At 37.7% G+C, this 27906-nt stretch overlaps 1 protein-coding gene across 1 annotated transcript in view; it reads right to left on the minus strand.

Annotated features, from left to right (window-relative positions):
• The window catches only part of MAP7 (microtubule associated protein 7), a 1390439-nt gene that overhangs the window by 1343926 nt on the left and 18607 nt on the right, over nucleotides 1-27906 (minus strand). Inside the window, exon 2 of the mRNA XM_044076419.1 lies at nucleotides 9864-9980. Coding sequence (XP_043932354.1) covers nucleotides 9864-9980 — 117 coding nt within the window. The remainder of the gene's footprint in view (nucleotides 1-9863; nucleotides 9981-27906) is intronic.

Consider the following 27906-nt stretch of genomic DNA (forward strand, 5'->3'; position numbering starts at 1 on the left):
ATTGCTTCTTCTATTTAGTGGAAGCTGTTTTAATTCAAGAACACCACTTTAGTAAGTCTGCAGTGTAAAAACTGGATTCTCTGAATCTCACATTGAAAAACTGACTGCTGTATCTGCCAGCCACGTTTCTACCCTATCCTTCCTTTTTGTTGGAGTTCTGCCTTATTACCAGTTAGCACTGTCCCTTGTTTGTGTTCATATCATTGTCCCCTTTTTACCTTTTGTTCTTCAAAATACAACTGAGAATATCTACCCCCCCCCCCCCTCCCTTTATAAGAACACAGATCCACAGTCTTCTAGGTGTGGCCTGAAAAAAGCATTTTACAGTGCAGTGGAATTATGACTTCACTAAAAGTTCTACTACTGTGAAATGTGTAATCATTCAGTGATAGGTGGATCATCTGGCTCTTTCCACAGCATCGTAGTACATGGCCACAAACCAGATACCGATTAGACCTTCAGAATTCACTCTGATGCATTTCCTGTCTGGAACTGGGGTGACTGGAGTAAACAGCATGCTGGCAAAACATTGGAAACTTGTAAGTTTCTTAACTGCAATAGCTTGTTTTTATTTAATGAAATACAAAACATGTAAAGATGAAAGGTATTGTTTTTCCTTTGGTTACATAAATTACTGGGTAGAGCTTTCTTTCACTTTATCAGACTGCAGGTTAATTGCTGAGATTGTTGTGACTTGCTTAACTACAGCTTGTTAAGTACAGAGTAATGTATGTTTTACATAAAGTAGCCATAATGTTTTAGTTCTTGTTCACTTGATATACTGCTGTCTGTTCCCATTTGGCTGTAAATGGTTGTACCCATTTTTTGACTGCTTAACTGTTCCTTGTACTTTTGAATAATCAGTGAACTATTCCTGAATGTAGTCAGAATCGTTATATTCCTGTCCACTGAGACTGAGTCAAGTTCTTCTGGATCTTACGGACTGGTCATATACTTGTATGGATTTGTGGACAACTGTCCCAGACTTTTTCCATTTGAAACTAGTCTGGTGCACTGCTGAATCCAGTACATGGACTGATAAGCTCTTGGACAGTATGACATTATGTAGTTTTGTTAGTTACTGTTATAACTTGTCCATTTCAGGTGGGTCTGGACTACAGGAAGGCAGACATTAACAAAATGGGGTGGTACCTCAAAAACAAAGCTATAGTTAACAGGGAGTGAATGAGGTGTGAAAGTACAGTGCACATTATTTTATTTGTTTTAATTGTACAGGTTAGCCGGACCCAAAAATACCTTTTCAGTCACAGTCAGTTGCAGGAAAACAAACTGCTTGCTTAAATGCAACGGTAATATGATCAAGAAAGCACACAGCTACCATCACAGAATCAACACGCATTTTTGAGAAACAATATAAAGGGGAAACCTCAAATTGGTCTTCAGTCATTGAATTCCCCCAAAGATGAGAACACCCTTCAGGAAGGTCTAACACAGACAGACACTGTGTACCAAGAAATGCATTATAGCAACTTGTGCAAAGTATATCACCCCAGGTAACTACAGCATCAATAAAACATCCTTAACAGTTGATTCCCTAGTCAGGAATCTAGGAACCCATGTAGAGAGTAACCCAGCCTTTGACCAGCATGTGTCCAAGGTAGTAAAAAAATCCTTCTATGTTGCTCAGCTTATAAGCAAAGGCATGGCATCTAGGTTCAGAGGGATCATAATACCACTGTACTCAGCCCTCATCAGACTCATCATAGAGTATAATGCTGCCTTTGGTAGGTACCTGACCAGACATATGCAGCAACTGGAATATCCACAAAGGTTTCTTACAAAAAGAATACAGGGAGTAATCGCAATGTCTTATGCTGATCTCCTCAAAGCCCTGTCTCTATACTTGGTATCATACAGACTTCTGAGCAGGGATCCTTGCCTGGTGTACCCATGGAACCTGTTATGATGAACCTTTTGCACATCCACGAAACAAACAGCATCAGAACTACAAGATTAAAAAGACCTAAATTTTGTTTTTGACATAAACTGGACATACTGGAGAGACAGATATGTTTCTCAGAGAATTCCCATTGTCTGGAACAGGCTCCCCCATCCATGTGAAGCAGAGTTCCTCCCTATCCCTTTTACAGCGCAACTTAGACCAAAGGGCGAGTAATCCGAAATTCATCCCTGGTCTTGTTCCTATGTCTCTGATGGACAAAGGCAGTCACTAAATGACAACCTATAAATTTGTGGGTCATATTTGCATTGCATGGTTAGGCTTTTATGGGCCCTAGTGGTTGTTAACCTGGTATATACCTATGAATCTTAGTTCATGCACCTCAGCAATGTATTGACCATTACTATTGTTTTTATTTTACTGGTGATTCACTGCATAAATGCAAAGCCCCCAATACTTTTCTTTCATCCATGGTTCCCAATACCTCCTTACATATAACTGTTATACTTCATGGCCGCAGTACTTAAGGTGCATAACTTTTACTGACTTGAGTGCCTTCTGAGGAAGGTTTGGTAACAGGCTGGGAACTCAGCACCATAAAACTCTACTGTCACTCATTAACGGGACCAGCCTAAAGGAGAAGTAGCCCAACATTTACTAACATGCATTACAGTCCAGCTGCCACCTCATTCAGTCCACTCATTCACTAGCTCCATTCTTAAGATTTTCCCTCATCCTTCACCAGTGTCCTATAATTGTTGTGATCTGTAAATAAGCGGACTGTTTTCCATGTCCTGCCATTGGTATCTATCATGAATATTTTAAAAAACAACAACCCCAAGGCTGAAAGAGAGCTACTCAAATTGTACCTGGCATGTGTGGGCACATACTGGATAATATATTCAAAAGAAATGTTACAAAATGATTTACAGCTGTATTTCCCAGAGAAATTTATTAAAACACACAACAGACTGAATGACTCTGGAAATACACCTCAATAAAGTTACCAAAATATTAATGCTTTTGTATCAGTGATTATCAGGGTCTGTAAAATGTTGTGTGTCCTATTTTATCATTAACCTTATCTTTTCACATTTCTTGAAGGAACAATAATAAAAAACTGCAAAATAATAAAAGGAAAACATCTACTACTGGAAATAGAGTTGCACAGTAGTTATGATCCTTCCTAGACGCTCATTCTAGGAAACTCAAGCAGGTCCTTGGGCTCACTTCTCAGAATCACTGTCTAAAAACATATATTTCTTAATGAGTTACAGCAGAGGTGGTGCAGGAACACATTAATAGGGCAGTATGTGTCTTATTTAAAAACAGCATCTAACTGCTACAGTGATTTTTTTATGTTTGCCCCTGAGTCTTACATACTGGCTCCCCTTCCTTTGCCTTGGCAACCTATTTGTTCCCCTTGCTGTGGAAGCTAGGCACCTTCTAACTAAGCAACAGCCCTACAGATAATTCTTTCACTGGCTGAAGAACCTAATCAGAACATTCATTCCCCAGAGAAGCAAAAGTCAGGCAGTAACGAACAGGCCAGTTTGGCGTACTCACTTTCTGAACCTTGTATCTCCTTACCCCTAGGGCAGCTCTGTTGTGCTCCACTGTAGTTACATACTGTGGGGAGCCTGTGTACCTCCATTGTGGTCACTTTCATTTATATGATCCTTAAGTCCAATTTCTTCCTCCTCCAGGGTTACTCTTCCATCTATGTGTCCTTAGCCATAAACACCATACCTCTCCATCACTCCACCTGATTTCCACCATGCTCACCTTTTTCATTTTTATCAGTATTTCAGTATCGTATATCTTTCAGCTTTAATCATGTATGTATTCAACAAATTAATTTTACCCACCCCTTCACTTCTGTCAACTTTTTTTAATTTCTTTTTTCGGCATGTTGGTTAAACTTTGCCGTACTTCATCTAGCTACACCATAAGCTGCTTTCTCCTCTTCTCCTAAATGCCCTATACTATAACCACTTGCCTTTCTTTTGCAATTACTTTTATAGTGCCTATACTCTCACACTATTGCCAAGCTCTGGAACTTTCTGCCAACAGACATTACCACCACGGAGTGCTTTCACAACTTTAAACACACCCTAAATAAAACATTTTCTAGGTAACCAGACCTGCCCCTGCTCTTTCCTAACAGGTGAACTCCATCCACTTTCTAATGCATTTCCTTTTTTTCCTCTTATCTGGATATACCTGGATCATACTTTCTAAGAAACATTATGTACTTCTATATCCTTAACTACTCCCATCCTACTGTACAATTTTTCTAAAACATATGTTTGTTTCTAACTTTCTAATCCTCTGCCTCACACTCATATTCTACCTCAATTCTACCTGAAAAAGTGTAATCTTTTTCTATTATTCTAACTACTGTGGCACATTATTTTATTTTATTATTATTTGTATCTGCTTCTTTGTATTTATTTAGTATGTCCTATTTTATTGTATGATTTCATACTTGCCAATACCTTGTTCATGTATAATGTCATACTTTCGTGTACATTTTGCAGCTTTTCTCCCAGGGCCTCCGCTGAAAATGGGTTCCTGACCCAGTCGGACTTCCTGGTAAACAAATGTTAAATAAAATAAATATCTTTCAGGAACCAGTCTTCTGTCACAAGTAAGCTGCATTAACAGAACATATCAAAGCCAAAATATTAGTCCATTATCCAATGGACTTATAAAAATAAATATGCAATACGCTGACCCAGAGAAGAATGAAAGAATAAGAACAAATCAAGAGGTGAAGCACAAACCCTTACACATCATAATGTACATAAATATAATTTGGCTCTGTGGCCGTTCATAATCAAACTGCTTTCCTTCTGTCTGCTCTACAAGATGAGCAAATAAATATTTATAGCAAGACATGCCTGATTTTTCAGAGCTCTCAACTTAAAAGCAATGCTATTAAACTGAATGGGGTAGAGATCAGGTTTCATTGACAATGTCACAGCAATATTATAATTTTCTGGCAGTAGTGCTGCAAGCATCAATTATAAAGCATAAGGAGGGAAACAGAAACTACATATATATGAACTACAGAAATGCAAACTCAATACAAAAAATGCACTGTAAGCTTAATGCACATAAATATTGATTTACTTTGCATTTCTGCAATCCCTATGCAAAATATTTCCCACTAGAAGCAGTCCACATATTAAATAAAATAAGAATGTTGTGTTGTGTTAAAGACCTTGATAACTATTCTGGGTGTAGCTAGCTCTATGTAAAAGTCCAATTCTTGTACATACTACCTATGGATACTGGTAGAAAAATAGAGAAAATATTTGATGCATTAATAAAATCTATTGCTACTTCTCGATAGAGAAATTGTGGCAACAGACTAATTAAACAAAGCCACTTATGGTCAATCAGCTTTCAAGAAAGAAGTGAAGCAAATGACCAACACCTGGTCAACCTTCAAGAAAGAAGTAATCAATGAACTGAAGAACTCATGGTTACACTACATAAGAGATTTGTTACTACAGATCAGCACATGCTAAGAACACAGCAGCAGATTTCCACCTTGACGGGCCAGCGTCCCAGTACTCTTGTGGGTCCTTAATAACAGCACAACCCTGAAAAAGCTGGTAACGGGATGATATGGAGGCTTTACCTAGTTGCTTTTGAAATGTTTGCAGCTAGGAAAAACCGGAACAAGGCTGAATGGGCCAGAGTTTTGTCATTCCCACCTATGTAGAGAGACTCTGAAAATCTACATAGATTTGCAAAACTCTAATACACATAATTACCTGAAATTAAAGCAAAAGATTTTAGCTATGACTGGGGGTCCACTTGTAGTATAGTCTTGGTAATTTTCATAACCTGATATTTTGTAAGCACAAACTAGTGAAGCTCAAAAGACAGATTTGCTGCATATTTTGAAGCTGTCTAGAACCTCACATAACAAATGTTAAGTTAAAGTTTGGAAACTTTGGCTGCAGCAAATCCTGAACACTTCCTAGTAACTTAAGAAAGTAGGTAGCCTACAGTGACCTTCAGTCTTCTGAATGACTAGTAGTTGCAATGGAGTTTTGTTACTGAGAGAAATTATAGATTCTAAGTCAGACTTGCATGCACAAACAGCTAGTAACAAGCTTTCACTCAGGTATGTTTCTGTACCTGTGAATATGAACAAATTGTCATCATTTGGACACATTTGTTTTAATTTTTTTTAAAAAAAGGCTGTATTGCCAGGTATTGTATAGCACATGACAGCAATACCATACTTGTAAAAATTGTAATACTATGTAGCACTCTGTTAAACAAAGTATACCCAAGAGTATACAAATGGAGTGTGAAAAAGCTGAGTGATTACCTGTTAGATGTAAAAAATCTGCTTTTTATCACTATGCTAGCACCAAACTTATGAAATGTATTGTTGTAAAAGAAGGAAAATAACTACTAAGTACTGGACTCAGGGATGTGATTAAAATGGTGGAACCAATAAACTTGCAAATATGTCAGCACCATGGCACACAGGTTCAATTAGCAGCTCTGGCGCTGACAAGGTAGGATGGGTGTGCCCGTCCTGGGGAGTAAGATGGAGGGGTACATGCATGGGGCACAAACAACACAGTTATCTTCCTGGTGGAAACCAGGGAAACAGTCGCATAAGTTCTATTTTGAGTTGGCTGTGCATCCTATTCCTGTCAGCCCTTTGCAGTAGGGAGGATCAGCACTAATGTACACTGCATGTTCCATCCTCAGAAAAAGACACTCCCCAGCAGTAGTACAATGCTGCAATAGGGTCTTTAATCTCCTCAATGGCCCCAAATATGGGTTAGACATAGGCTGGGGGAGGCTAAGCTGGGTCTGACAGACCTAGTGAATGAGGAAGATGAACTGGTAACAGCTGATGGTCAGCTGTGGGAGCCAAAACCTCCGTCAAAAATTATAAACGTAAAACAACTAGTAAGCACATGATCAAGTCATGTATGTACATAGGACCTAGCAGAAATAGCCTGTAACACAAGTAGAAATCCATGCTGGTTGGGGTTAAGATTTATATCAGCGATATGGCTAAAACCCACAACAGCATGTTTAGACTAAAGTAGCTAGCCAAAAAAAAGTTGGTGCATGACACCTTTTCCCAGCAGCCAAGAAGCAAATAAATGTACAAAAACTAAATCGTCTTTGACAAAGCAAAACTCCTTCTAGCTAGCATTAAACCAAACTTCCACGAAATTCTAAACGTAGCCACAATCTACATCCTAAGGTGTTTACCTCACACATACAACATGAAGGATTTGATTCTCACCTTTGAGGAAAATTAGCTAGGCTTAAAAAGGCCCACAGCCTAGTATTAACCTATGAACTACCCCATTGAGCACATCATCAATATACTAGAAGACATTTGTCGTGCTTAATAAACAGTATCACAAAAGACTTAATAATTATGGGTGATGATAACATGGACTGGATAAAGTGTCTGACCCCACAGACAACCAGGAACAACAATCTACCACCCACACAACTGTGCCATTTGAAACAACAAATACAAGACCAAATAGCATTTTAGATTACATATTAACTACAAACACTAATAATACTACAGATGCAGATATACTGTTAGACCTAATGGAACCTGGAAGCAGCACAATTTACTGAGATCCACAACTACACAAGGACAGGAAAAATGTCTTAACAATGGAGCATTAACTTTATTATTGCAGCTATTAATCTGGACCCCATCAAAACACCTAACCTTAGATGAAGCAGTTCAACAAAGGTTTTCTAGATGTCCAAAATTCCGTTGCATCTATTCACAAGTTAAATCCACACCTGTTCCCCTGGCTAAATAATGAAGCAAAGTAATTGACAACCATGAGAGATAAAGCTAAGAAAAATTGAATAAAATATTGCATGAGTATAATGTATCAACAGCACAGAACACTCAAAAGGAATGCAAAAAGTTTAATAATACAAGAAAAGAAAATCTTTTTTCACAGACTGATATACCAATATCAACAACCCAACATATTTTTCAGCATTATTAACACACTTATCATATCAAGGGTTGAGGTTTGGTATAATGGTTAAGGTGTTTCAGTCACAGTTAAAATGGACAGCGTTTAATTCTCACCTATGGTCATTGTCTGGTAATTGGCTAGGCATGTAATAGTCTGTAGACTGAATGCCTAGCATTTACCTGTCAACCAAACCCTTCCCAAAAGACTCAGACTACAATATCTTTTGTACTTTCAACAACCATTTCATACAAATAGTTAGCTCTCTTATTAACCCAACAGAACAAACATCCCCAAATAAATAGCACATGAAAGCAACATGGTAACTTCACATTTTACCCAATTTCAATAAATTCTGTTAGAAAACTATTAAAAAGCTAAAACTTACCATGATGGCTCACTCTTACTTAATCTGTTTACCAATTAGCTGACAATGCAACTGTAATCCAGTATGCAGATAATTCTGTGTTAATATGCTCGGCACCAACGGTTACTGAACTATAACTAAATATGTAAATCAATTTCAACAAGCTCAAACAATGGCTCAAAGACTCTCAATTAATACTAAATGTCAAAAAGATAAAAATAATCGTATTCGCCCCTGAATTAATTTCTAAAATTAATCTAAGGTTCCATGTCTTCCAATAACACAACAATAGAACAGGTGACCAAAACCAAACCTCAAAAAGGTAATAGTTGGGAAGTATAAAAAATGCTGAAATACGGGGCAGGCTTGTTAAGAGCAACAGATCTGACACCAACAAAACCGAATGTCTATACAACAAATTAATTCCTAATATTCATTAAAGTTTTGTCAAAAAAGGATATGTTGAAGATAAAATGCAAGTCAAATAAAAATTCAGAAATTAAATGTGAACTAAAGTGAGAATGTGTTGCAAAACAACTTGGCAATAGGCTGAAATTTGTTCTCCATATTAACTCAATTTCAAAAGCAATTATTAAACTCAGAATGCTGTACAATTCTAAAATTTATCTAACTCCTCAAGCTAAAGTTCAGGCTGTCGTATTACTCTTACTACCTACCATCCAATAAGCATTTCCAATTCTAACAAAACTACAAAAGTCACAAATTAAAAGAAAAGAGAATTCTTATAGCAAATTTTCAAAACGTACAGCCAACATACCAAACAAAACCCAACACTGCACAGCGATGAAGCAAAACTGGCAGGCTAAAAATACCAACACATCGTAACCATCTCACAGCTCAAACTCACACAGGTCATCATACATACATCAAAATGTCCAGCAATCACCATCTTGTCAGTATATGCAACCTACTTAAACAACACAGACTTTTGATCAACATATTACAGACAGCTAACATGGTGATGCCTTATACTCTTTGTATGTTGCAAAGTCCTGGAACTAAATCCCTCTCAATATCAAGTCAGAAGCAAGTACTAATGCATTCTTACAGAAGATAACTTGAATTGCAACTAATCTCTCATAATATAAACACTCTTAAACCATGAAACCATTACTTCCTGAGGTATCTAATATACTAATGCCCTTCACCATAACATAACAGCCTTTATTACTTCTTCTTCTTCTCTACTCTATTACAGTCCCTCCTTTCTTCCAACATAATTCTGGTCTACTATGAGTACCTGTTATTAGTAACATCCTAAAATGCAACTTTCTACCTAAATTGACTTACTTCTACTTTCCCATTTCCCTAAACATTCACCTTCAGAAACAAAATATGCAATAACTGTTATTTTTATATATTATACATTATATTTGTACACATATTATACTGCAATGTATAATCTTCAATATGTTATTCCTTTTCTTTATATGTGGAGCTTTTCTCCAAGGACTCTGATTAAAAGGGGTGAATACCTCAATGAGGTTATCCTACATTCAGATAGGAATAAACTCAACACCTATGTGTAATTTAAATTTAACATTCTGCTTACCAGTCATCAGCACTTGACTTACACTTCTCTCATTGCAGTGAAGACACATTAGACTCAACAACAGCAGGTCTTCTCCACAGTACCAGCAAATAGATTTTTTCCCATTTCTTGTCAATCCTATGGAAATTATTTTAAAAAAATTTTGAAACTTGGTTTTATACATCTTAAAAGTTTAATTTCCTGGTAAAAATTCTACAGAATTTATTAAAAAGGACAATTCTTCCTATCACATTTATAGCCACACCTAGTAAATAAGACCACAATTTTAAATGTATGCATATTTTTCTGATCTCTATTAGTGTTACAGAACATTGGCATATGGCCCTATTTTCTTCTTGTGCATTGGTTTTGTAACACATTCTCATTTTATGTCACATCTAATTTCTGAACTTTTATTTGACTGGCATTTTACCTTCAACATATCCTTTTTTGACAAAACTTTAATGAGTATTAGGAATTAATTTGCTGTACATATATTCACTACTTTTTTGATGTCAGATTTGATGCTGTTAACATCCTGCCCCTTATTTCAGCATTTTTTTTTTATTTCAAACTATTACATTCTTATTAAATCATCCAACTCATCAAATTCATAATCTTTAGCATGATTTTTTAGCTTGGCTTTAAAAGTGTCTATAATCTTTGTAGGCCCCTTTATTCACATGAATAGCAAATGGTGAATAAATGACAAATTCTTTCTAGCCTGATTAATGAAACAAACTTCTCTTAAACTGTCACTATTTTATCTTTCTCATCTTCAAGAAAAGCAAAAAGGTTAAATACTTTTAAGGTGTTTTCCCTAGCAACATGTATTAATGAAGTGTATTGTACCTTTCCAGGCTCCTCAGCTAATCCACTCATAGTGAAAAATAAGCTGGTCTTCTGAATCTAAAGCTTCCAATTATCTTCAAAGTTTTTGTAGAAAAAAATAATTCCTGGTGACTAACTGGCCATTTTTGAAAAAAAGACTTACACTTCTGTACTTCAAAATATATAAACTCTTTAAAGCAAATACAGATCTTTACTTCTGCAGATATATTTCTTCTGTTCAGGAAATATTCACTTTTGACACCATGAGGTGTCTGGATGTGAGTACATAAGATAGGGACATTGAGAACAGTTTATTCTCCACAAAGATTTTACTCAGACTGAACACTCTAGAAAGCAAATGCACCACAATATGCATCTTTCTGTGACTAGCTGATTAACATTTTAAGATATATAGTCTATATTCTAGATAGGTGGCCATAAATGGAAAATGAAAATATAGTTGTAACAATGCATAACCTCAACATTACAAAAGTATGTAGGGAATTACCAGCATCAGAGTTACAGAAGAGCAGGCAACTGGAAATTATATCACAGGTAGAAGAAAAGCACGCCACAGAGATAACGTAACATTATGGCTTGCATCTTCACCAACAAGCAAGAGATAAGGGATCAAAGATCTAGTGGATAATACTGATCACATCATAGTGTGGTTTAGTACTTCCACATTATATTTTCATGGAGGTGAAGGAATGGGATAACAACAGCAGAAGCATGGAATTTAGGAAATTAATTTAAAATCATTTGGATAGAAAGGTTTCAAACTATACAGCTGGGTGGGTGGAGCCTGCAAAGGCTATGGAACTTTGGAGATGCATTATGGTAAAGGTAGAGATTAACAAATATGGCATAAAGAGGAAAGTACCTTAGCTGAGACAGAAGAAGAAGAAAGGAAAAAATTAAAAGACATAAAGAAACTTACAGGAAGGGAAGTGATGGGGGTCAGTTGAAAAGAATGGCTTATAACAGTCTACAAACCATGCAGTCCAGTAAATACAGAAAAATAAAAGCAACACTTTGAGAAAAAAGACCATATGGATATAAACTTTTTAAATATTCTGGGAAGCATAAGAAGACTTTCTCAGCAGTTATGCTATGTCAGCAAAAGGGAACTCTATGTGTGGCCATGAATCTGAAACAAAGGCTACACATTTTGTTCAATTCTGTTTTCATAAAACATTGAGAACACACGGAACTAGATTGGAAGGGATTAAAAGAGTAGAATAAAGTAAGATGAACTGGTGAAGTAGTGAATATGTCATAAAAACAGTCTGTACTGCAATAAATGGAGTGAAGAAGCAGTAGTAGAATTCAGACTCAAGAACCCAATGCCAAAAGACAAAAAACAACATTTATTGCAAAGCTTTCAGGTCACAAACAGCCTTCTGCAGTGCTATTATCATGAAAGTAAAAAATATATTTAAATAGGAGTTCTTAAAAAATACATGATTACAGCCAGCCTATCACAGAATAGTAATGATACCACCTACCATTTACAATATACACTTTGCAACGATGCATATGTAAAAAAGTTATATAAAATCATTTAAAATTCATATATAAATATATATGCACATACTATACACACACATACACACACACACACATATATATATATATATATATATATATATATATAAACAAACATATACATAAAACTATAAATGTTCTGCCTGTTTTTTTACTAAAATGGCCTTCAAGCTAACAGCATTATTTAAACCAGGTAAAGAATCTGCCTGTAACCTAACTATCCATTCATACTCTAAGTTCAACAATATTGTTAATGTTATCACCCCTATTACTAACATATACCACATCAATAACTCTGAATTCAAATTGATGTTCTTGACCTTTTTCAGAAATGTGTTTACTTAATGCATTAGTTTTGATGTTTCTTCTAATATCAGACATTTGTTCAACTATACGTTCTCTTAATTTCCTTATTTTTCCGACATTGAGTGATGAACATGAAATACAAGTAGCTAAGTAAACATTAGTAGTATTACAATTTGCTAAACAATCAAACATATATTCTTTATTAGTTGTGGGGTGTTTAAAAGTGTTATTCTCTGTATAAATATCCATACAACTACAGTTTAGACATTTTGTAGTACCTGGTTTACTAAAAACATTTTTTTATGCTGCCAGTTTATTTGAAGTCCTTGTAGCTCAACCTTCTCTTTAAATTATTTTGATTTCTGTAAGCAAAAAATGGTCTATCACCACAAATTTGTTGTAACTCAGGCATTGCCATCAAAACTGTCCAATTTCTTTCTATGATTTTCTTTTACTTCAGTAGTTTTTATATTATAAGTAGTTAAATACCTTATTTTATCATTTTTGTTCTTCTGCATTAATAGTACATTAACATTACTATCCAAGAATATAGGTTTAATACTATATCTTTGATCACAGACTTCCTCATAAACCTCTTTCACCTTTCCTAAATCATATCCACTTTCATAAAATTCTTGCATCATATCTTCTGGCTGTTGTCTAAAATCTCTTCTGTATTAAGTCTACTTAATCTAGTCAACTGTGCCCTTAGTACCCCTGTGAATACATGAGGTGCATGCATACTATGCCTATTTACATAGAGGTTTACTTGAACATCCTTCTTATGTACCCTAGTTTCTATTCTTTCTGCTGGCTGTAATCATGTGTTTTTTAAGAACTCCTATTTAAATGTTGTATTTTTTACTTTTATGATAGTAGCACTGAGAAAGGGTGTTTGTGACCTGAAAGCTTTGCAGTAAACATTTTTTGTCTTTTGGCATTGGATTCTTGAGTCTGAAGTAGTGAATATAAAATGGTGCTAAATGACCGCAGGGATCTCCAATAGTGATGAGCTGTCCGCAGTGGAAGATACCAGGCCGACTCTAGCAGAGGAATGGTTGATGACCACAGTTCTGTGACTACATAGGGTACAGGGTCCACAAATGACTCAAGATATTACACAATAGTAACCTTCACTCATATCTCTGGAAAACTGATAGCAACATCACAGCAAATTATACAGAAACATTCCCTGTGAGTAGGACATTCTATCATCCAAAGAGTTTCCAGTGGAATGCACTTTAACTGATGCATTTGTCAGACCTTTGTCAAGCAAAGTCATCAGTAAACTTAAAATGTGGTGTACTAAGGCAGTTTCAGGCAGGATGCTATAAGAGGCACACCACTCAAAATCATTTCCACTGGGCCTGGTAGGTTTCCTGGTAAGAGGTTGGTTGTAGTAAAGACAATACCAACCACGAAAGGCGCTCCAGCCTGTGGTTCAGGTCATAGTCTACAGGCTTTTAACTTGAGTGTGTTCAGATTTGAAAATGTTAGAATCCCCTCCTGCTGAATCAGCAGTATACAGGGGGTAAGAGAATTATTCGGTGCTCCCTGCTTAGCTGCAGTAATTCATAGGTTCATAGAATGATACTTGGTTACTGGCCTGGAGGCCCTTATAAGCCTAGCCAAGAATTTCGTCCATGTTCCCTCAAAGTCAGCACCCATTTCCCCTGTCCAGCAGGGACATAGGTGGGATCCCAGGGGTGTATTTTTCGTTTCCCATCCGGTCATCCAGGTTCCACTTAAAGAGGGCTAGAGAGCTACTTCTTGTTCCTGGATGAAATACCCTTATTTATGAGGTGGGCCATGTAGAAAGTCTTCCGTACAATAGAGGCAACATGGTGGTCAAAATTCAGGTTGCTATCAACCTGGGTGCCAAGTCCCTCACGAATGATTGCGTGCTTAGTAGGTTGTTATTAATGTGATAATTAGTGGGGATGCAATGTTCCTCAAAAGGGATAATGATGCATTTCTTGGCATTCAGTTTCAGGCCCAGCTTCTGGCACCAGTCATTAATTTGGGTAAGGCCCCCTTGGAGGATGTTCACATCACTAGGGGAATTTAAGACAGTGCCGAGCTTCAGTCATCTGAAAACTTGGTCAGCCACAGACCACTGGTTTTGGCTTGCACCTCAGAAAAGTATATTCCAAATAGTAGAGGCCCCAAGGCCGATCCTTGGGGTAATCCGCTCGTTACGGGTCTACTACTAGAGGTGGTTTCCTCTACTTTGACTGAGCAGGTTCTATCAGTGAGGCAGTTAGCTACCCATCTTGTAACATACGGGTTGATGGCTAGCTGGGAGAGTTTATCTATTATGCCAGAGTGGGGAATAGTGTCAAAGGCTTTGACTAGATCAAGGTAGGTGTTGTGCACTATCTTCCCCTCATCCATGGCTTTAGTGACCATTTCGAAGAAGCCAACCACGTTTAACAGGCATGACCTCCCTTTGACAAAACCAAACTGTGTGGGGTCAAGCGTTTGGAGGTTGCCAATGTCCTTGTTTATAAGTTCTATGACAATGTGTTCCATGACCTTGCAGATCAGGCTAGTTAGGCTGATGGGCCTATAACTGTCTGGGTCAGTAGACGCTCCACCCTTGTGTAGAGAGATGACAGTGGCTGTCCTCCATTCAGCTGGGAAGAAGCCGGTGCTCAAGCTTTGGTTGAATAGGGTGCCTAATGGAGCTGAGAGCTTATGCCTGAGTTCATGTAGGATACAGCCAGGGATGTTATCAGGTCCCATGGAGGCTGCATATTTTGCCTTTGAGAGGGCATTAAGGACCTGCTCCCTGGTGATGAGGGGAGGGGCAGGTACTGGGGATGTCCTAGTCTACTGATGGGGGACAAATGGGAGAACCAGGGCTGCGTTGCCAAAAGAGTATTATCAGGATGAAGCTTGCCCTGTTGTCTCTCACATTGAGTAAGACCTTAGTGTGGAGGGCAATGAGGGAAAGCATAGAAGAGTCCTCTTTTCCAAACGGGAATGGAGAAAAAATATTCGATGACTAAACATATTTGCATGGGTACCTAAATAGCTTTCTGTGTGGTGATTCATAAGTAAGGTAAACAAGCCTATCTCTGGAGTACCATAATGAAGAGTTAGGTGAAGGCAGAAGTAGGTCCATCTAGAGGCTTATGAGCTGAGGAGATGTAGAAAACCTGCAGATGCAGGCCGTGTCTACACAGAGTCCTAATTCCAGTAGTAGAGGGGTACTAAGTGCTGCCACTGCTTTGTACTTGTTTGCCACCCATTTGGTGTTAAAGATATTTGCCCTGCTATTGAACATCTCCCTGGACTACACTGACATAAAGCAAAGTTAAGGAGTTACTTGGAGCACAGTAGTATCTTTCTAGGTGGTAATGTTATGTCCTTCTTTCAGCTTTTCCCAGTTAGGGGTCACCACAGGAGAACTCCAGTCAGTCCTAAATACAGTAAATGTTCTTCCACAGTGGGATAAAGCAGTGCTAAGTGCTTGCATGACTGTCAGTGCTTGCTTTTGAAACTGAGATTTTATTAATGACTGTTTGTATTTGCTGGTCACCCATTTACTGCTAAATGATATTTGGTTATTCTGGTACTGCTTGGGCTATGCTGGTTTAAGCTGGTTCACTAGTGAGTGGCCATGAGTGTTAACAGCAAACTTTAAAAGCTATTTTCTGACTTGGAATGTGGAAGTGACTTTACTAGTTGTTATTCTTGCCCTGGTATAGGGCAAAGTCCCAAGTCCAGCAAGTTTGTGTAATAAGGATTAGTTTGCCATGAGCACTTCAGCGTTTGGGATTTAATGTAAACTAGTTTGTGCTTGGCTTTGTTCCATAAAAATACTGGCTGTTTTGCTATTGGACAACTCCCTGGCATACTTCTCAAGTGTACCTCATTATGAGGAATGTGTGGAATGTTCCTCATTCTGAGTTTTAAAAAGCCCATGTTCCTCATAGTTCCACATTTAATGGATCTGTGATGGAATCAGTGTTAAGAATTTTTTTAACAGATACCCATGTTAAGATATACTCAATCATATTAGTTCATCAAAATAACAAGTATAAAGTAACATATTTAACTATCCTGTGAGCTTCATAGTTGAAGCTGCTAGTTAACTTTTAGTAAATGTCCACATTTTGTCTATATGCTTCACATTATGAGAAGCAATGTTCCATATTTTGGACATGGAAAGTTGAGACCTCTGCTCCCTGGGCTGCACTAATTTGAAGTACTCCTGCTAGTACAGAAGCCTGCTGTTTGACATGTGTGGTAGTCACAGCAAACAGCTAAGTCAATCTATCAAAAATTATGTCAGTGAAAACCCTATTTCAGGAACTGCTTTCCTGAGGCAAAAGGAAATTAGTGACTTACACAGCAGTTCAAGGGGATACCACGGCATATTCTCATTGGGTTCTATCAGAGTGAAACGTAGTGAAAATGTTTATTACCGAACATATTTCATTCTACAAGCATATTCAATGCAGGTCAGTATGCTCACAAATATTTTAGGTAAACGCTTACCTCTGATTTAACAGTTTTAGTGTAAGACGAGGCATTAGCACATGCTCCATTTCACTTTAAAGCAGTATTTCTCATTTAACAGTCATTTAGAAAAGCTAGGATAAATGGAACAGGCAAACAGACTTTGTAACACATGGGAACTGTAGAAACAGTGAATGATAGCTACAACTGGGCTAGCAGTTTACCCAAACTGTTGTCTATTTTTTTAACATGACATCAGCCAGTACTTTTAAGCTATGAGTATGCCTTAAAGGAAGCCAGAGTACATCTGTTCACCCAGCAGCATTTAAATCATGCAATGAAGCAAATCTGCATTACAAAAGTTTTGTTAACTACAACACAAGTTTGGATTTTAGCTACAGAATGTTTAGTGCTTAAGACTATAAGAAATACATTTAAAATTATATAATATAAGGCATTTACAATGTAAGATGCTATGTCATTTCAATTTAATTTGATACAAAAGTGTTTAAGCAACTGAATGATTTTAACTTCTTTTATGTTGTTGTTTGTCTTTTCGGCTTTTCCCGGTTAGGGGTCGCCACAGCTGAACTCCAGTCCGCTAATGATTGGCAGTAGATTTTTTTATGGTGCCGAGTTGCCAGCTCGACGCCCAACTTTCAGCGAAGGCACGTCCATTCACGCAGGTCTTTCGGAGGCCACTCGACCACGGGGAGGACATGCAGACTCTACACAGAAGGCACTCCAGCCGTGAATCGAACAGGAGAACCTCTTGCTGTGAGGCAACAACGCTACCGCTGTACCACCGCAGCTTCTTTATGGATTTAAATAATAACAGTTACCCTTCAGAATGTGCGATAGCTGTCCAGAAAAGGCAGGCGTTGCTACAAACTGCAATACATTTAAAAGAAAAGTGGGGCTAATTGTGGACTTAGTTTTTACATATTAATTAATGTGACAAACTGCACAAAGGAAAAGGATGGCTGGGTCCAAACATGGAAAACTAGGAAGGATATGGATGGGTGTGGATGGGCTAGTGCCAAGTAAAGCAGCAGAAAAGAAGAATATGAAGAATTTTTAGGAGTAAGGCAGAGACATGGACCAGGTGATCTGCCTCCCAGAGTATTACACACAATTTCCTTAGAAAATGAAGTAGTCCCAAAGGGATGGATGAAAACAACGACTTTTTTCTCCTTGCATTAGAGCTGGTCCAGGAAAGAGATGAATAATAACAGGTCTGTTACTCTCACTTCATCCTTTGAAAGGTTATAGTAGATTAAACTGCAAAAGTTCCATAATGTCTGCAGAAACAGGGATAAACATGGCTTCAAACAACAGATGTCTTGCAAATTTAACCTGGTCCGGCTCTATGTTTAGGATCACCTCTGAAGTGGACAAAGGAAACCTCATGCTTCATCATGAATTCGGTAAAGCTTGTAATAATATACCTTATTTATTTACTAATATTTGATAACTTGGTTGATGGGCTGCTCCATGGAACTTTTACAGCCAAATCCCAGACACAATGGCATCATTTCAGAAAAATAAAATAAGCAAAATGTTAAAACAAGATACAGATCACAACTATAACCATAGATATAAATGTAATGTACATTTTAATAAAGGGCAAGACCGAGAAATACAAGCAAAATTTAAGTCCTGTTTTATCATATCAGAAAAAAATATGTTGTTCATGTACTGCAGTGAGATGAGAACAAAATATAATTGCACCAAGTGTAGTTATACAACCTAATTATTTATACATAGATTATCTCAAGACAAAAGTTAGTTTATACACGCACACTGCTCTAACAATGATGTGTGGCACCACCTTCTTCTCTAATTTTGGTTTGCTATTTTGTAAATACACATGTACAGACATACATGTGCACAACAAATATTTTAGTTGGGAAAGGTTTATTCTAGATATACACTGTAAGAAAAAAAAACTAATAGACTGCATGCAGCAGAAAGTTAAGGAGTGAGAGGGGTGCAATAAAAGGGAAGACACAATGTACAAACTGGAATACATACCATGAATGATGATTGTAAAATGGGTGAACTGCATTGTCACCGCAGAGGTGGGGCAGGTCAGGATGAAAAGGAAGGATGGGGAGAAATCTATCATTAGGACAGTAGAAGGTTAAAGGCTGACTTGTTAAGGTACCCTGAAGGAAGGATGGAAGGCATTCATTTGTCTGCTAACCAGGACAGTGACTTATCATAGAAGGAATCAGTGATCAGTCATGGCTAAGACCATAATAAAAGAAATACAATCACAAACATGAAATACAGCTCATGTACCCACAATTTCATCTGAGTAAAAAACAGAATAAGTATAAATTACAAATGAAATATGTGTAATCATTTACACCTATGACACACCCAAGTTGAGTCTATATTCAAGAACAGTAAATAATACAATTGGGGAAACAGACTAGGAGAAAAAAAGGAAAATGTTGGCAGTATCATCTTAAGGGTAAGAAAGTCGGGTTAAACATACATTTACAAAGGAAAATAAACACACATGAAGGCAATCAATCTGGTTAAAATTGGAAGAGGGAAACAACCCTCACTTCCTCCTTTATTATAAAGCACCACGGTGGTGGTGCTGCAGTAGCTTTGTCGCCTCACAGTAAGACACTGTCCGGTTCGATTCTCAGCTAGAGCATCTTCTGCGTGGAGGCATGAATGGGCATACCTTCGTTGAAGGTTGTGGGTCAGGGCTGGTAACTCGGCACATAAAAATCAACTACCAATCATTAGCGGACTGGAGTTCCACTGTGGCGACCCCTAACCGGGAAAAGCCGAAAGACACAAACAAACATGGTCATGTGACCTGTCGACTGCTCCACACCAACGACGTCAGTGTAAGAGCACACATATGATCATTCACTCTCTTTTATTATTATCAGCCAACACCCCCACTTGCTCTTACGCTGTATACAAATACATTTTAAGAACATATTTTTGGATAGCTTTTCCTTCACATTACAAATACGTAATACATGAACTTTTCAATCTTTCGATTTCGTAGCAGGTATAGTAAAGATATCTGCAACCATGTCCGTTGTCGGGCAATATTCAATGCTTATTTTGTCATCATTAAGTGCTGACCTAACAAAATGATACTTAATGTCAGTATGTTTACATCTCTGTCGGCTTACTGGATTCTTCAACAAAATGATTGCTCCTTGATTGTCCTCAAATAGTGTTACTGGCACATACTTGCACTCTCCATCCATTCCATTTAACAGCTGCACAAGGTACAAACTCTCCTGTGTTGTTGCCGCTAATGCCATGTACTCTGCCTCACATGTAGGTAAAGGCACCGTTTGTTGCTTCTTTGATTTCCACGAAATAATAGGCCCGTCTCTACTGAGGCTAAAGCAATAACCTGTTGTACTACATCTGTCGTTTTGATCTGTTGCCCAATCTGCATCACTGTATGCTACAAGCTGAAGTTTCCATTCACTTTTCTTGTAACACAGCTCTCTGTCCAATGTACCTTTTAAGTATCTTAACACGTTTGGCTAGCGTGAAATGAGATTCACTCGCTTGTGACAAATATTGTGAAAGTTTTCTTACAATCCAGCTAAGATCAGGTCTTGTGCTTGTCATAACATATATCAAACTACCCACAAGCTCAGGATATATTCTTGGATCTGTAGATTCACTGTCACATTCAAAGTTTGTTTTTTGTTCAGAAGGGGTACTTTTTACTTTACAATCAGATATACCAAATTTCTCAAGAATTTTCGTGATGTACCTCTTTTGGTTCATCTTTACTTCATTATTTTGGGTAAAATCAATGCCTAGAAAATGTCTTAGCTTTCCCAGATCTTTCATTTTAAATTTAGCTTTGAGCATTTCCTTTACATCGTTTAGTGATTCATTGTCACTAGCTGTTATAATGAGATCATCAACCAATATAATTAGGACTGTTTTCTCATTTTCAGGCCGTCTAGTGTATACACAGTGGTCTGCGGGGTTTTGGATAAAACTATTTTCACAAAGATAATCGTGCAACATTTTGTTCCAGTTACGTCCTGATTGTTTCAATCCGTATAATGACTTAGTCAGTTTACAAACCAATTTTTCATCATTTGATATCTTTTCAAAACCTTCAGGTTGCTCCATATACACCTCACAGTCAATAGGAGCATGTAAATAGGCCATTTGTACATCCATTTGATGCAATACTAAATCGTACTGAGCTACCATCTGCATTAGACTTCATACAGATGTCATACTTGCAGTTGGTGCAAATGTTTCATTATAGTTTATACCAGCAAGTTGACTGTAGCCTTTAGCCATATATCTGGCTTTGTAAGTCTCAGTATTATCTGCATTGTCTTTTACAGTGAAAACTCATCGACCCTCCACTGCATTTTTATCTTCTGGTAGTGTGGTGGGTGTAAATGTGTTGTTTTCCTTTAAAGACTTAAGTTCCTCCTTCATAGCTTTGACCAACTTCTCCGAGTTAGACGAAGTCATGGCTTCTTTAAAGCTCTGCGGTGTGTTACACATTATTCTGTAACAGTCAACATTAATCGTCGTTTTCAACTTTACAGTCATAGTCTTTCAAGTATGCAGGTGGTTTTCTCTCTCTTCTAGAGTAGTGTATATCCTGCTTTTTCTCTTCTTGCCTTACTTTTGTGTCTCCATCGTTTATTATATATTCAGTATGATTCACTTGTATTTCTTTTGCGATTTGACTGTCAGCTTTTGATTCTGACTTAACATGCACACATCTTCTGGTACTAAAATCTTCATCCATCACTTCTGGGTATGTCTGAATCTGGCGTTCAGCTACATTCTTAGTAATGAACTTGACTAACCTGTATCTAAGGACCCTTCCTGTGTAAGGATAATAGACCAGATATGATGAGCTGTTTTTATCATATCCGACCAAAATCCCCTTGTCACATCTTAGGTCTAACTTCTTTTTATCTTGTCTGTATGAATAACACACTGATCCAAATTCTCTCCTCCTTGAAAGATCAGGTTTCTTCCCTGTTAGCATGAAGAATGGGGTCTGCCCCACACGCCTGTGATAACATCTGCTGTGAATAAAAGCAGCAGTCATTACTGCATATGTCCACAACTCTTTATGTAAATCACTCTCTATCAACATACACCTTGCTATTTTGAATAGTGTTCTCCAGTTTCTCTCTGCTGTCCCATTCTGATGGGGTGAATAAGATGCAGAAGTTTTGTGTCTTATAACATTTTTACTCAATAGTGGCAAAGTCTTTTGACATGAACTCAGTGCCATTATCTGATCTGATACACTTTACCTTCTCATAAGGGGCTGGATCTGCAATAAACTTTTCAGTTGCCTTGACTGTATCACTCTTGGCTTTCAGAAAGTAGACAAATATTACACCCAAGTAGTCCTCAGTAAATGCTAAAGTGTACTTAAAGTCATCTTTTGCTACTGGCTCAACTGGGCCTGCCAAATCAGTATGGACTAGTTCAAACATAGCTTTTGCTCTTGCATCTGGTTCTCTGTTTCTGCTCTGGACAAATTTCCCTTGCATACAGGTTTCACAATCTAGGTTAGGCCTCTCAACTTTACCTTTAATTTTCATTCCTTTTACCACTTTTTCTAATTTTGACACATCTTCGAAATTACAGTGACCAAGCATTTTACGCCATGCTTGAATGTCATAACAGCTCTGAGATGCATCATAATGTATCTCACTATCAATTTCTTCATCATATGCGTCTAAATAATAGAGTCTATCACACTCAATTATGTCAAACCTAGTGCCGTTTTTATAGATGAGTTGGTCCTGGCCTTGTTTAAAGTTGATCGAGGTCCCCTTGGACGTTGCTGCCTTAACAGAAAAAATGCTTTGTGGATACGTTGGGATATACAGTGCCAGAGTCATCATCACCTTTACTTTGCACCCCTCTGTGTTTAGCAGCCATACCTCTGCATTACCTCTCTTCTGTGCGACCCCACAGGTTATCGTCCCATCAGCTAATTACACCATGTGTTCCTACATTTGGAAAGTTGCATCAAAGTATTTAAACTTTTTAAGTTCATTAATTATGTGTGACGTGGTGCCAGTGTCCACCATTAATCCCTTCTATTTTAAGTCACAAATTTGATTCTTTTATTCTGAAGACAAATGTGTGATCATCTGCATCAGTTGCTTGTTTCACATTATCTTTCTTCTTTCATCTACAGTTACTGTCCCTGTGGCTCGAGTTTTTACACAAACTACACCACTGTCTCTGGCCTTTATATTCTCTTTGGCATTCTCGTGCCTTGTGTGCCTTTTCACCACAGTTATAGCATATAATCTCTGCTTTTACTCTTTCCCCAAGGCCACTCGCTTTCATCACATTATCATTACTTATGTTGGCATTAAATTTCTCGGTATGTTCATAGCTTCTCAACCTTGTTTTGAATTCACCAAAGCCCAACTTATCATCCTATTGCATGATGCGGACTGCAAATGGTTTAAAAGTTTCAGGCAACCCTTTCAGAATCATTGATTTTATCTAATCAATTAGTAATCCATCACTGAGCTTCTCCCCAGCATTTCTAAGGGCCGTAATGGCCATTTCAGCCCTAATAATATAGTCTGTGACACTTTCACTGGTAGCCTTCTGGAGGCTTGTTAATTCGGTGTATAGGCTAATTACCCATGGCTTCCCTTTCCCGGCATAATGGTCTCTCAGGATCTATACCGCTTCTCTACCGTCATCTGCGGCTTCTCTCATGACGAGGGACAAACTTTTGTAGTCTAAGAACTGTATTAGTTCTGCATAGGCCTCCTCATTTTTCTCCTCATTCTCGTCATCCTTTGCATCTTGCTGCACATTTCACAAAATTGCGTCTTTCAGCCCTAGCAAACACAGGTGTCCCAGAAAATTTGTCTCCCACAACTCGTAATTCTTCTCACTTCCATCGAAACATAGTCTATGCCGTTGGCTTCCTACGTCCCTCCTTGGCCCATAACCTGTTGGCAGTATCAACTTAAGGGTAAGAAAGTCGGGTTAAACATACATTTACAGAGGAAAATAAAAACACGTGAAGGCAATCAATCTGGTTAAAAATGGAAGAGGGAAACAACCCTCGCTTCCTGCTTTATTATAAAGCACATGGTCATGTGGCCTATGTTGACCTCTCCGCATCAACAACGTCAGTGTAAGAGCACACATACGATCATTCACTCTCTTTTATTATTATCAGCCAACAAAAAAGATATGAAAATAAAGAAGTGAAGAAGAAATAGAAAAATGGAAAGCAGAGGGATGTTAGACACACTTCAGACATGAAACACATGGAGAATTACAGGAAAAAATCTAATACAGGCTATTCATTTGGTATTACAAAAGTGCTACTATGAAGTGTACCGCCGCATGCAACGCATACAGTTAGCTTCATTACTAGAATAAAATGTTACAAGAGAGAGTGACAAGCACAGGAAAGTTTTATTAGAAGGAATGCTTTAGTGCAGGAAGGACAAAAGCCGAAAATCTTCCTTAAAACATGGAAAAGCTACGAGGGAAGGGATAGCTTATACACTCAAGTGGACTCGGTGAAGTTCATCTCAGCAGCTTTTAAAATATGTATAATCACATATACTTAAGTTTATTAGAGTACAGTTCTCTTCACTATGATTGCATAACATTACAGACATAGAATAACAACAGAAGTAGCTAAAATTTGGGTGTTTAAGCCTTTCAAAAAAGTGCTACAGTTTCATAACTAGAGCAAAATAATTTACAAGTCAGAATGGTATTAACCAACCGTAACAAAAAAAAAAAGAACATAAACTATTCCAGCTCAGTTGGAATATGTATGGAAGCAAGTCTACTTTCAGCAAGCCTTGACATACTTAACACAAAAAACAGCATGCATTTTACAAGGCGAGCAGGGAGAATTTCTCATTGTGAATACTCAAAAGCTAAGATAGCCTGTGATTTAAAGTTTAATACAAAGCCTAACTGAAACACCTGCATTAAATCGCCATACTAGTGATGCGCTCATTACACGTATTCTGCTGCTTTTGTTATAAGAGTTAGAGATGTAAATCGCCTGTTTTAATGACGACTTGTAATTACATTGTCCTAGTGAGGCCATACTTTTATTGATGCAAAGAAAAGGAAAATAGAATCTGCATCAAAAGAATGAAACAATTTAGTGTACCTTTTCTGACAAGAATAATTCTCTAAAAGAAGCACTGAGCATCTAATCCCCTCCCCCTAAATGGATATCAAGAAAAAAAATAAATGCCTAATCACTGAAGCATGTTATTTGAGCAAGCACATTTTAAAATCCTGGTTAAGCCTACTGCTACAAGGAGTTCAAGTTATGCAACTGCACAAAATGTAAATATCCATTAACAAATCAACATACCCAGCTGTGCATTAATGCCACCTACTTGAACAATGTATACTCCAGTTAATGAGCCGTTAGTGTTCCATTAACACTACCTGTGCACCATGCTGCACCACTGCTGTGACATGCTCCCTTTAATCGTGATCAGGCTTGGTCCTGCCACTCAAACAAAACAAGTTTTACTGATCTAAAAGTTTGAAAATGTAAACAGCAGCTACTCCCAGCGAAACAGGAATATATCACAAACATAAAACAACAGGTATACATCGCAGAACAGCCTAACTTTTGAATGTACAGCACTCATAATGAGGACTTCTTTCTGCCTGCCTTGTAATATCCATGCTATTTTGGGTTAAAAGTATGTCAAGGTTTGCTACAAGTATGTTTACTTTTACATACACATTAATAAATAAGCTAGAAATAGTTCAGGCCCAATTTTAAAAGAAGTTGGCTAATGTCATTCTGACTTGAAAATGCTTTTACTCCAGTTCTGAAACTATAGCACGTCTGAAAGGCTTGGAGCTGTTTTAGTTGTTTGTCATTCATTGTCTATAATGTTAATCAAGTGTAGGACAGAGGACAGTATTCTAATAAACATTATTACTTGTGTGGTTATGCACATTTTAAAAGACTCCTGAGCTGAGGTTGCATGAGTCCACGTGAGTGTAGCAGCTGTCCATTCCTCATAGCTTCTCCATGTTTTAAGGCAGCTTTGTGCCTTTCCTCTTACCTGCTCCCCACCATTCCTTCCAGCAGAACTTTCCTACATGCTCATCACTCTCCCTGTATCTTAACGTTATATTTTAGAAATGAAGATAACTGCATGCTATGCATGTGTAGGTACCTTCTGTCTTTATTGTAAATATTTGTATAACATTACTATACATACTCATTACACCAGCACTCTGTTATTAATTACTATATACCACAGCTGCTCTTTAGAATCCTAGTTACTTTTTACTTTATATAAATATCATTCCCTTTGTATTCTACTTAAGACTTTTCCAGGCTGTGACTGAAATTCATCATTTGGGAGCATGCGCTACCTCGATTAATACATTTAAAATAAAATATGAAGAACAGATTCCAATCTGTCTCCTATATAACAAATGACACGAGAGTAAAAAGTGACAATGCTTCTGTCAACTGCCAGAGCTATTTTCCTTCAGTTCTCTAACGTCTGTATCCATGTACTGTGGCCTTTACAGCACTGTTCACTCACTTGGCCAGCTGCATTTGGTTATTGTGGCACCATTGCGACTAAGTATAATATCTCACATATTTGGCACTTTCAGTGATCTATATGACTGCATTTTGCTCCATTCTGTTGTATTAAAATGCCTTTTTTCTTCTGGATGAGAACAGTTTGCAAATGTTATCTTACTTTATTACAGCTTTTGCTACTGTTCTTTGTGAGAAACTAAGAAAATGACCACCAAGCACATGCTACTCTCACCAACCCTCACTTTACTTTATTGTCTCCATACCCTATCAAAGAGGCCATGGGCATGCTTTCTCTTAATTGAGACTGCAGCTCAATCCACTCTGCTGCAGCACTCTTACATCTTAGATTCTATGAGGGGAAAATCTATGATGAAGTGTGGTTAACAGGCTAATAAATACATGACCTAAGTGCACAGTAATGCATAAAGTACAAGTATCATAAAGTCCGTTTTGCACCTTGAAACTTTTGTTTTACAAATAATGCCAAATGAATCATTATGAATGTTCTGTTCATTATGTATGGGACTGAAAAATATGCAATTATTACTGTACTACAAGGCCTACCCTGTGAGGAGACAGAAGTAGGTCATAAAATTCCTGCTGAAGAGTGAAAGGTGCTGTGCCAGGATGTTGTGATGTCTTCTCCATCTCTCACCAAGGGTGGTTGTATTGTTCTCCATCAACTGTGACCACAGGCTGATGGCCCCAATTTGGGGGAAGGCTGATCAGTTAAAGGGATGGGAGACAAGAAGTGGAAAGAGGTGCTTCAAAGGCAGTACAAGGTCAAGTCCCACCACAGAGGAGAAACAGGTAAAGAAGTTAAAATACAGACATTGTTCTTTCTTTTTATTTATTTACCTTTTGTTGACTGGGTTAATCCCACTAAGGCCAATGTCCTCTTTCAGAGGAGACCTGACTAGAGGAAATTTGGCCAGAGAACTGGGGAACTTTCCCTATTTTTTTATTTATTTATTTATTAGTGCTGCAGAATTTTTTACATCTACTTGAGCTACCACCAACTCAGAGAGATGGGGCCTCGGTTTAATGTCTCAGCTGAAGGATGGCATACTCAGGAGTGCAGTACCCCCTTATGCTACACTGTAGTATCAGTACTTTGAAAATTAGTCCAATGACCTGCTGTGAGAGAAACAACAGAGTTTATTTGTGTTGTGTCTCACTCTGAAGGAAATGGGGGTGGTGCCCTGTTTTCAATTTAAGTAAGATCAGTAAGAGCCTCAGATATTACAAATTCCTGATGGTGACTGATAATGGAGCCAAGCAACGTTTGTTATACACAGCCTCAGTGGTGTTACTGGAAATCATGGG

Source organism: Protopterus annectens, chromosome 1.part1 (assembly GCF_019279795.1).
Source record: "Protopterus annectens isolate FY-2018-M chromosome 1.part1, PAN1.0, whole genome shotgun sequence".
NCBI lineage: Eukaryota > Metazoa > Chordata > Ceratodontiformes > Protopteridae > Protopterus > Protopterus annectens.